Source organism: Ursus maritimus, unplaced genomic scaffold (genome assembly GCF_017311325.1).
Source record: "Ursus maritimus isolate PB19 unplaced genomic scaffold, ASM1731132v1 scaffold_33, whole genome shotgun sequence".
Taxonomy (NCBI): Eukaryota; Metazoa; Chordata; class Mammalia; order Carnivora; family Ursidae; genus Ursus; species Ursus maritimus.
Window position 1 is genome coordinate 6,284,432 of NW_024425897.1, and position 12,379 is coordinate 6,296,810.

The following is a 12,379-nucleotide window of genomic DNA, read 5'->3' on the forward strand; positions in this document are numbered from 1 at the left end:
CCCCCCCGCTGCCCTGAGTGAAGAAGAATTCCCTGAGCTTCATGACTGCCATTTAAATCCTGGCTCCAATGTTTAAATTTAGCAGGAAAAAAATAATAACCCTTGCTATTTACGACAATCTACGCTATAAGCATCCTTCCCGCACCTAATGAAACTATGCGACGCGAGGTCTGTCTTACTGAAATGACTTTAACAGCTTTCTGTTTCTAAGTTATTTGAGTATTAATTTGTCAAAACATTTCAAAATAATTATTTTAAAATAAGTGTGTTCCAATGTGTTGCTCTAAACCAGAGCTCACTAACTACCGTAATTACCGACAAGACCCAGGATGGAGGAAAAGAAACCTTTCTTAAGACCAAGGTAACCTGGATAAACGGAGCTACAAGGTATTTCCAGATAGGAAGGAAGACACAGTTTGGAAGATGTCAGTTCTCTTCAAAGAGAATCTCTAAATCCAAGGCAACCCCAGTCGAAATCCAAACAGGAGTTTCAAGGAACTGGAAAGCCGACTCCCCTTCCTCTAGAAGAGAAGTATGGGCAAAGATAACCAATCCCGTTTTGAAAAAATTCAACAACGGGGACTCTGCTCTGTCAAAAAGCAAATTTTTTATTTTTATTTTTTATTATGATAACGTTAGTCACCATACAGTACATCCTTAGTTTTTGATGCAGTGTCCCATGATTCATTGTTTGCGTATGACACCCAGTGCTCCATGCAATACGTGCCCTCCTTAATAACCACCACTGGCCCAGCCCATTCCCCCACCCCCCTCCCCTCTGAAGCCCTCAGTTTGTTTCCCAGAGTCCATAGTCTCTCGTGCTTCGTTCCCCCTTGTGTTTACCCCCCCTTCATTCTTCCCTTCCTTCTCCTACCCATCTCCCTGCTATTCCTTATGTTCCATAAATGCGTGAAACCATATGGTAATTGTCTTTCTCTGCAAAAAGCAAATATTTCTGTAGCAGTTACAACTGTGGTTCTGGTGCAGAGGCACAGACACACATCCCCGGCCCACACGTGCGGAGCCGCGCGTGCGTGTGTGTGGGGGTGTGTGCACGCGTGCACACGTGCATGTGGGTGTATACATATGTATACACGCACACATACAGGTGTGAATTTGGTTTATGAATGAACGTTGCATTTAGAGTCTGCTGGGGAAAGAATGGTGTGTGATCAAAGTTCTAATCCCTCCACATTGTACAAAACAATAAATGCCACAGTGTTCAGTGAGAGAATCATAAAAATATTAAAAATATGAGGGAATATATTTTTTTCTTACTCTGGAGTATGGTGAAGGGTTCTTGTAAGCAGCCCCCAAACCTGGAAACTCTAAAGGAGAAGATCAGTGGCCATGAGGATGTGATCCCGCTGAGTTCTCGTAGGACGGTAGGTATCATATACCACCTTGAAAGACCAGTTGAAGGAAAATGACATTGGCCAATCTTCCGTGGAGCATATTTTAGTTTGTGACTCCGTGTGCCCAGACCAGACAGTGCTCGTGCACTGAGGTCCCAGACTGGCTCACATTGTCTCAGGGAAGAGTGGGGGACAGTAGGTCGGGGTGGGTGTTCGGGGGACGAGGAAGTACAGCGACGCGTGTCCAGTGAGTCAGCATTTTTACCCGTGGTAGAAACAGAATGGCATCTGTCAGTCCTTGGGAAGGAAGTGTTTGCTTTAAAAAAGCCATGAAAAGCTGACATTAATCTCATGGGTGGTAATGGGGGTATGCTTTTTCACAGAGTTAGAAAAATAAATGAGTCTAAAAGTGGAAGCTGTTTGTGATCTGGCATTTGTGTGTGTGTGTGTGTGTGTGTGCGCGCGCACGCGCATGTGTTTTAATTGCCTCTGTCCTCTGTCCATTCGGTTCAATTATTTGGTACAGGCTGGCATGACTTACCAGATCCTTCTCGAGTGGTCCCGTGCTCTCTCTCTTATCTCGTCTTTGCCAGTGTTCCCTCAGGTTCTGTGGTTCAGTTGACTGGGCTCTGCAGCCCCTGTTGAACTTACTTGCCCCGTCAGATTGGGGCTTCCTGTTTACTCCTCTGTCACCCCTGTAGACACAGGCTCCTTCGGGGCAGAGACGCGGGAGGATTCATTGTGTGTATCCGTGGTGTCACCCACAGTGGCCGGCTGTCTCACAGGAAGGATGCCGGACATATTCTGAATGAATGAATGATGACACGAGCAGACGAATGCATTGCCTTTTCCTCCCCAAGAGGGTGGAGATACACAGATATTTACAGTACCCTGGGGCCAGTGGTACCCAAGTGACTTACCTCTGCAAGAGCTGGGGAAGGCATCGCAGTGTCAGTGACCCTGAGAATCCCGGGGGATAAGTGGGGGGTTTGCATGTGAAAGGACGCATTAGGAGGAATAGCATTTACAGAGTCATTGAGCGGTGAAAAAATCAAGCATGGCTGCTCTGTGAGAAAGACAGAGATGCAGTTGGGGAGGTGGGTTGGGGCCCCTTTGGAAATGCTCCCTGTAACATGCTAAGGAGTTTGGACGGTGAGCAAAAGGAGAGGCCCTTGGAATCTTGTAAATCAGATAATGACGTGGAGAATGGCTCTTGGAAACAAGGAGGATGCTGCAAACCCTGCCAAGACTCTCCTGGCCTCTGTCCCTCCCTCCTCCGATGCTTAGCTGTGGAACGGAACTGCTCCCCTGTTGCTGCTGATTCAAAAGTATTCTCAGAAATGAAGGTGAATGGATTCTAACATGACCCTTGTCACTGATGGGAAGGGATGGTTTAAATCATGAGGTTTTAGTAGCTTTGATTAGATAAGCTGATAACCCCATAAATGTGTTTATCCTTCCAATTGTATCTGTTCAGGGATGACTTTTGTTAACATGGTGGGTTTTTTCTGACCAGTGAAATTCAAGTAGTGTGTAGTGTGACTTTAATATCACGTAATATATTGCAAAGAAAAAGGCATTAAAAAGCTGATATGGATTGTCAAAATATTGTAGAAAAAAACACAAAGGAGCTTAAATTCACATTTAGCTTAATTGGGTTGTGATTGTCTAAATGTAGATTGCCTCATGCTGAAACGTTTAATGTTATGCAAATTATATGCAAGACTTTCCTGACAAAGATCTGGTGAACCAGGGAACCTTGAGAAGAGTTGACATTAAACCGTACCAGATACTTTTACAGACCTCTTCAGAGTCTATCTGGCAGAATTCAGTGGTTTTAAGTCTAGTGGTAGAGTTTTTATTGTGACTTTGGATAATGGAGCTCTATTTTGGGTGTTTAATGAGCAGTTAGTGGAAAATATTTAGTAACTGTATATACAAGAAAGCAATTTCCTTTTGGGGGAATTGAATCTTTGTATGACTGCTTAGTCACCTCATCTTTAAAAAAAATCTGCCTTTTGGGTTTCTTGGTGGTCAGTAACAGTAATCACTCATTTGTATTGTGCCTCTTACAAAGCGGTCTCTTATCTTGCTTTATCTTCACAAGTACCTTATGCACCCTCATTTTTTTTTTTTAGGTGATATGTCACATATTATTAGAGATATTTGTTTAAATGCATTTTGTTTTGGACATCAGAATAAAACAGAATTAAACCTCATAGAGAATATAGAGGCTTTTAATAAGGAATTGGCTAACTAGGTCATAAATATTGTAGTTTTTCTGCTAGTAAGATGTTCAAGGAAGACTTAGTCTACCTAGTCCTTGGCCAGTAGAGAGCAGATCTTTCAAGAACTTTAGTAGCAGAAAAAAATTCTAAATTACGGTGTAATATTTATTATTCTTACCTTGTGTTTATGTGGCAGGACCCCAAGAGGTCATGACAAGTAGGGCTGATATATCTCCAACCATTTGGCATTACATTTTTAAAAAAATTCATTAGGCCTCCAATCCATATATAGGGTTTTATATATAGTATATATGCCTTATTTTGATGAGGAGGTATGTAAAAAAATGGTTCAGGAGTCTGGAGGCCAGAGTTTGATTTTTTAAAAAGCTTTCTTTAATGAAAAATTTAACCACGTACAGAGAGAATAGTATAATGAAATTGATGTAGCCATGACTCAGCTTTATATGTTATCAACACATAGCCAATCTTGTTTCATCCATACCTCCTAATTCTCTTCAGATTATTTTGAAGCAGATGTAGACATATATCATTTCATCTGTAAAATTTCTGTACGTATCACTAAAAGATAACTCTTTATAAAAATGTAATGTCCTACATTGCCATTGCTAAAAAAGTAATATTTCCCTAACATCAGATATTCGGTCTGTATTCACATTTCTCCAGTTTTTTATAAGATTTTCTTTTTTTAGTTGAATTGAATTTTTTTTTTTTTAAAGATTTTATTTATTTATTCGACAGAGATAGAGACAGCCAGCGAGAGAGGGAACACAAGCAGGGGGAGTGGGAGAGGAAGAAGCAGGCTCATAGCGGAAGAGCCTGATGTGGGGCTCGATCCCAGAACTCCAGGATCACGCCCTGAGCCAAAGGCAGACGCTTAACCGCTGTGCCACCCAGGCGCCCCAGTTGAATTGAATTTTAAGTAAGGTCCATCCATTATGCCTGCTATTTAAGTTTTTGTTTGTTTTGTTTTGTTTTGTTTTGAACTATAGGTTCCTGTCCATCATTTTTCCCTCTTGAAATTTATTTTGTTGAAGAAACAGGGTCAGGTGTTGTAGAGAATTTGCAACACTCAAGATTTTGCTGTTCACCTCCTTGTGATACAATTTTAGGAAACCCAGCTTTTTTGAGGTATAATTAACATAAAACAAACTGCGTATATTTTAAGTGTCCAGTTTGGCAAATTTTTAAGATAACAAACACATACATTATGTCACCTTCCAACAGTTCTCAGTTCTCTGACACCAGCTGGGTGTCCTGCAGTTTGATTTAATTCTGATGCTAACCACCCCAGGTTAAGGGCTCAGTCCTGCAAGACTGACCCACTTCAGATGCCAGCTGCAAATGGGGTCCTGCCTGCATTACTGTCTGACTGACTGCAAGTTTTAGGGTTCCCAGGATCCTCCCCTTATGTTTGGTATTTCACTGGAACGACTCTCAGAACTAAAGAAGGTGCTATACTTATGGTTCATTTTATTGTAAAGGATACAAATAAGGAACTTCAAAGGGGCTGTTACATAGGGCAAGGTCTTGTGGGAAGGGGTGGAGTGGAAGGCTTCCCAGGAACACCTCTGTCCCAGCACATCCATGGGTTCACCAGCCCCGAAGCTCTCTGGACCTCATCTGGATCTCATCGTTCTAGAGTTTTTAATCCAAGTTTCATTACATAGGCATGATTAAGTAAATCATGGTCGTTGGTAATCGAACTCAATCTCTAGCCTGTCAGATGTCAAGTGGTGGCACTAACATTTCTAACCCTCTAATCTCCTGGTTGGTTCCTCTGGCAGCTAGCTCCATCCTGAAGCTGTCTAGGGGCCCACCAAGAGTTACCTCCATTAGCATTAAGTTGAAAAGGATTTATTATGAATAAGATAATCCTATCACTAAGAAATTCCAAGGGTTTTAAGAGCTCTGTGCCAAGAACTGGAACAGAGACCAAGTACATATATGCATATGTATATTATTTTACCATATACATCATCCCCCCAGTGTTTGCTCCTGCCTCTTTGTAATCAGACACTGTGTTCTCTCTATCCCTGACTGTCTCTCTCTTTTGATCTGGCTTCTCTTACTCACTATCATTATTTTGAGTTCCATTGGACAGATTGGATGAAATGGACAAGTTACTTAAAAGACAAAAGTTACCTAAGCTAACACAAGAAGAAACAGAAAATATAAGTAGCCCTACATCTATGAAAGAAATGGCATGTGTAATTTCAAAACCTTCCCACAAAGAAAATTCTACTCACATGGTTTTCACTGATGAGTTCTATCAAACATTTAAGGAATAATTAACACTGTCAATCACCAGCTCTTTTAGAAAATAAAGGAGAAAGGAATTATCCCCATCTCCTTTTATGAATCTCATTATCCTGATATCAAAACCAGAGAGAGCGACTGCGAGAAAAGGATAAGATTTCTTTTTTTTTTTCAAAGATTTTATTTATTTATTCGACAGAGATAGAGACAGCCAGTGAGAGAGGGAACACAAGCAGGGGGAGTGGGAGAGGAAGAAGCAGGCTCATAGCGGAGGAGCCTGATGTGGGGCTCAATCCCATAACGCTGGGATCACGCCCTGAGCCGAAGGCAGACGCTTAACCGCTGTGCCGCCCAGGCGCCCCGAAAAGGATAAGATTTCTATACTGAAAGCTACAACAGCAATGAGAGAAAACTGAAGACCTAAGTAAATGGAGAAGTATGTCATATTTATGGATTGTACACTTCATTTTATTAAGAGGTTAATTCCCCCCAAACTGATTTATAGATTCAGCACAGTCCAAATCAGAGCCCCATCACGTTTTTTTGGGAAGAAATTTCTAGGAAAAAACTTAAATGGAAATGCAGAGAAGCTAGGATAGCCAAAAAATCAACAAACAAACAAACAAACAAGCAAACCAAAAATCCCACAAAAGCAGTAAAACCAAGTTGGATTACCTGATTTTAGACAACTCTAAACCTCTAGCAATCAAGACAATGTAGTATTGATGGAAGGACAGACATACAGATCAATGAAACAGGCCCAAAGATAGACCTACCCAAATTTACTGTTGAATCAACAAAGGTGCCAGGGTAATTCTATGGAGAAAGGATACTTTTTTCCCCCCCCAACAAACGATACCGAAATAACTAGGTATTATAAGGGAAAAAAAGAACCTTGAGCTTTTACTTTGCATCATACACAAAAATTAACCTGAAGTGGATCTTAGACCTAAACATAAATGCTGGAACTTTAAAATTTCCAAAGGGAAATATTAGGTTAAAAATCTTTATGAGCTTGGGATGTGAAGGATTTCTTAGCGTGGTCCACCAAAGAAATAATAAATTGGAACTCATTGCTAGACACTTGTGCTCTTGGAAGGACTTCATGAAAAAAAATGAAGACAGGGTGTGGACTGGGAGAAAATATTATGATCCCATAAATCTGACACTGGACTTGTTTCCAGGACATAGAAATTTTACAATTGAGTCATAAGACAAACAACTCAATTAAAAGGTAGGCAAAAGATTTCACCACACATCTCACAGGAGAAGATGTAAGCACTCCAATAATCCAATAATGTCCAAACATACTGAACATCATTATCCATTAGGGAGACGGAAATTAAAATAAACCACCACTACACTACCTGCCAGAGTGGCTAAAACTAAAAAGACTGACAACCAAAGTGTTGGCAAGGGATATGGGGCAACTGGGGCCTCATGCATTGTTGGTGGGAATGTAACGTTGCACAGTTTGCAATATAATTCAGCCGTTTTTCATAAAGTTAAATATAATTAACCATATGACCAACAATTTCACTCCTAGATATTTACCCAGGAGAAATGGAAACATGTGCCCATAAAAAGACTTACGCACAAATATTGAAGGCGGCTTTATTCATAATAGCCCCAAACTGGAAACAACCCAAATGTCTGTCAACAGATTAACGGGTAAACAAATGGCGGAATAGTTTATACAATGCCATACTACTTGGCAATAAGAGGGAACTGAATACTGACGTGCACAGCAGTATGGAGGAAGCTTGCTTATGTCAAGTGAAAGAAGCCAGACACACAAGACAACATATTGTGTGATTTTATTTATCTAAAATTCTAGAACTGGAGTAAGTAATCTGAATTAAGAGAAAGGAGATCAATATTTATCTGGATCCTGGAATATGGGGAGACTGGTTGCAAAAGAGCACCTTTTGGGGTGATAGAAATATTCTGTATCTTGGGGCACCTGGGTGGCTCAGTCGGTTAAGCATCTGACTGTGGCTCAGGTCATGATCTCAGGGTCCTGGGATCAAGCCCTGCATCGGGCTCCCTGTTCAGGGGGGAGCCTTCTCCCTCACTCTCTGCCTCTGCCCCTCCTCCCCGCTCATGCTCTCTCTCTCTCTCTCTCTCTCTCTCAAATAAATAAACAAAATCTTTTAAAAAATATTCTATAGCTCTATTAGGATAGTAGTTACATGTGAAAAACTCATCTATTGGTACACATAAATATGCATTTAACTATATATAGATACCTCAATTAGTTTGTTTTAAAAAGTTTTTAAAAGGGGGTGCTGCTGCCAAGTGTTTTCCCACCAGTGGATGTTAGAGACTCAATTTCTACTTTTTCCATTTGGTTATTCACTTTTGGTTCACTTGTGGAATAATCCCCACTTTCGCCATTTTTTTGCTTTTTCTGCCTTATGTATTAAAGCTCCATATTTATGTACTCTCTATTCCATCTCATTGATTATTTTTTTATCCTGTCTTAATTATTTTAGCTTCATAATAAGCCCTGTTCTTGATATTCTCTTTCTTTGTAAATGTTTTTGCTATTCTTGCTCCTGTGTTGTTCTGTATATAGTTTATAAAGACTTAATCGTTTCTGTGTTCTTTTTTTTTTTTTAATTTTATTTATATATTTGACAGAGATAGAGACAGCCAGCGAGAGAGGGAACACAAGCAGGGGGAGTGGGAGAGGAAGAAACAGGCTCATAGCGGAGGAGCCTGATGTGGGGCTCGATCCCATAACGCCGGGATCACGCCCTGAGCCGAAGGCAGAAGCTTAACCGCTGTGCCACCCAGGCACCCCTCGTTTCTATGTTCTATGAAAAACTCTGTGGAATAGTGATGGGAGTTGGGGTTGAGTTGACTTTATAGATAAATTTGGGTAGACATTGGATTTTGCAGTATTAAATCTTTCTGTTCATAACTGTGGTGTACTTTTCCATCTATTAAGATTTTCTGTTATGTCTCTCAGTACATTTTGTAATCTTCCCTACAAAGTTCTTGCACATATTTTGAAGGATTTATTTCAAGGCATTGGTGTTTCTTATTTTATCTTAAGTGAAATCTTCCCTCTAATTATGTTTTCTCACTGTTTATTGTTGACGTATAGAAATGTGGTTTTTAAAAATCTCAGTCATATATCCAGGGAACATTTGCTTTTGTTTTAGAAAGCAGCTCATTAATCGAGTAGCAGAATGTGTCACATGTGCGCATGCTTGTGTCTACTTTGAAAAACAGTGGTGTTGAGGGCGAGCTTTCCACGGTCGGTCCTGAAGTTATTTTTGGTCAAGTGTTCGCATGTTAGGTTGGCCCTGAGTCACAGGGGAGGACACCGGTTGGAGCCATGATGCCCTCAGGTTTAAGTGCCATCAGCCCTCCGTGAGGTCACGGATGTCAGTATGAGGGCTTTCTGGTCAACCAGCAGCCTTGAGTTAAGACATCTATGTGTTGTCCACGCTGGGGATGGTTTCTCGTGATGCAGGCTGTCACTGCTAAAAACGTGTCACTCTTCTCTTTCAGTATCCGGAGTGTGATGCAGAAGTATCTTCAGGAGAGAAATGAAATCACCTTTGACAAGATTTTTAATCAGAAAATTGGTGAGTCCCGCTTACTCATTTGGTATACCATAAGTTCAGTGGTGGTTTCGGGAGGCGTTACCGTTATGTGTAAGTGCAGCCCCCTAGTGCTTTATGTGCTTTATAGCTGTAGCTGGGGAGGAAGGAAGTTTCGTGTAATAAAGAGATACTGATGGTTACTTATATCCCTAATAATGTATCTTGGGAATAAGCTATTGGGAAACAGACTAGTTTGATTTGAGGTTTTTAAGGCAGTTGGGGCTTGTCAAAATCCAAGGATTGGTAGTTGGTAACCAGGAAGAAACGCTCTCGGTTCGGACCTGCGTCAGAGGTCCCCAGCCTCCCTCACTGCGGTTGTACTTTCTGTGATCACAAGGAGTTGGCATGTGTCTTCAAAAGCATACTGCACTCCTGTGGTTGGCCATCTCCTTCCACAGTGTGGAGCTGGCTGACGTGATCTCATCACTTTTCATGGGCTTCATAGTCTTGGCGTGCTGCTCGTCATTGTCAGTTCCATGTCAGTTGCCCTTATCCCCGTGGCTCCATTCAGTCTTACTTAGCAGTCACCAGGACTCCCCTGTTGTGTGCATAGGGGTCAAGGACCCATCTCTGCGGCTGGTACCCAGCTCTGGCCAGTGCTGGTCCTGACCCATGCAGGTGCGTGGATATACAGACATGCTCTCTGATTACCAGCAGTTAGTGCCTGGAGAAATTAGGACTGAGCGGGGATTGCTTTAGTGTGGCGTTTCAAGGCCTGCAAAGCAGTGGAATACTGTGTTCTCACCTGCCTTCCGAAGAGCTGGCAATTTCTTTAGAGGTGACTGTCTGCCGGGGTAGGTAAGAGCTGTAATCTATCTATTTTTCTTTTTCTCATGCCCCCAGATCAGTTCCTGCTGTCCAGGAATTTATATTTTGTTTTCGACCAGGATAGGATTTATCATGTGGCTTTGCCCACTATGTTGTTGATCTGCCATAGTAATGTGATAAACAGATAATTCCAGGATTTTACATGAAATCACCTTAGCTGAATATAAGAGAATCGGAAGTTCTTTTCCTTCCTTTGCTCCTTACTTGCCCCCCACAATTGTTCAGAGAAAGTTTGCTGAGGAACTGTGTTATAGTTTTTAAATTATTTCAATCCTAGAGGAAATTACTTTATTAAAATTTCAAGAAACTGTGGTTGTACTAAAGTTTCCTGGAACTCAGTTTCTGCGTTTAGTTCTGTCTCCGTGATTCATAGACACAGACTGACCGATCCCTCTGAGAATGAAGACGCCTAGTGGTACTTCTGGGCGGCCCTTCCGTTTACAGGCTAGGACACATAGACTCAGGTTGGCGAGGTGACTTGTTCTGATTTGCCGTTCTCCTTCTCTGGTCATTCTGTAAAGGCTCTTGGAAGGGAAATAACAAATAGAAAATGTTCTGTACAGAGGGTCACCTGGTAAGTACCGGATAGATTTTTTTTTTTTTTTTTTAGGAAGAGTCGTGATGCTCTCTTACGTTCAAGTAAAGTAGAAACCGATGCAGAAAGTCTTTGGATTTCGGTAAACTTTTTCTCTAGTCTACAAATTAGCCATCTGTTAAGGCGATGTAGCCTCTGTGGTAACTCCTAGGTACGGTGGTCAAAAGTTGGATGCTGGGTTCCAGACAAGCAGACGGAGTGTGGCCGGTCTGTGCTCCGAGGACGAGGTGTGGAGAGCTAACGGCCCTTAGCCTACTGAGAAATATTTCAGCCCGGTCATCGGGATTTGGTGCGGGAACGGAGCAGTGGGAAGAGTTTGACCTTCATCTCATGTTTCATTGCTGCTTCTCATTGTGTTCACGGCCTTTGGCTCACTGTCCTCTGTATACATAAAAAGCTCCCCCTTTGCTTCTCTTTTGTGCTAACGAACAGAAAATAACACTATCATGATAACAAGAGAGAAACTCCTCATCTTTGGGAGGGAAGGGGAAAAAAGAACAACTTATTTATTAGTTGAATTTAAAAAAATCCGTCTGCAGCTTTATTGAGATCTGTTTTACACAGCGTTAAACACCCTCCTCTCACGAATACGGTTCACTACTTTTTAGCGTTTTCACAGACTGTGCAAACCCACACCACAGCCTCATCTTAGAACATTTTCAGCACCCCCAAAATGAGGCTCCATACCCATTTGCACCCCTCCCTCCGCCCCGAAACCACCAGTCTAATTGCTGCCTCTATGGATTTGTCTGTGGTGGGCACTCCTTCTAGATGGAACCGGATGATAGTGGCCATTGCGTGGGGCTCCTCTCAGATCATTTTCAAGGTCATCCACGTGGTAGCGTGTGCCAAGACCTCATTGCTTTTGATGCTCGGCGGTATTCCACTGTATGTCTGTGCCACGGGCTGTGTATCCTTGTATCTGTTGACGGATGTCTGGGTTCTTTCCACTTTTTGGCTATTATAAATAATGCTGCTACGGGAGGAAGGTCAAATTAACGTGTAATTTGAGCAGGGGGTTCCCCGTTCCTAAGGCATACTGGAGGGTTGTGGCAGACCCGCTGTCCCCCGAGCTCTCATGTCGGTCTGTGAGATGCCCCGAGGAGTCTTTCTCATGGTGTGTTTTCCGATCCTCACGCCTTTCCTGTCTGCCGTCCCCCCAACACACATGCAGGCCCCCACCGTGTCTTTGTCGTCATTTAGATCCAAACCTTATGGGTAGCTGGCCCCGGGAGCCCTTGAGCTGAGAGCCCTACTGGCATGAAAGTGGCCTCGCACCCTAGCCCCAGCCACACAGGCTCTGCCCTGAAAGCAGCTTCATGGGGCACCGGTGGCCTGTGAATTCTAAACTGTTTTAAAGAATTGAAAAATTGCTTAGATGAATAAGTAATTCCTTCCTCTTCCCTTCCTTCCCCTTTGTGAGCTCGGAGCCAGTCCGGGGAAGCTCAGTAGCTAAGTCTGAACTTGGAAGGTCACAGG

General features: G+C 42.3%; 1 protein-coding gene across 1 annotated transcript in view; it reads left to right on the plus strand.

Moving 5' to 3' along the window:
• GRK3 (G protein-coupled receptor kinase 3) overlaps positions 1-12,379 on the plus strand; it is a 120,683-nt gene that overhangs the window by 14,460 nt on the left and 93,844 nt on the right. The window contains exon 2 of the mRNA XM_040619651.1: positions 9,383-9,459. Coding sequence (XP_040475585.1) covers positions 9,383-9,459 — 77 coding nt within the window. The remainder of the gene's footprint in view (positions 1-9,382; positions 9,460-12,379) is intronic.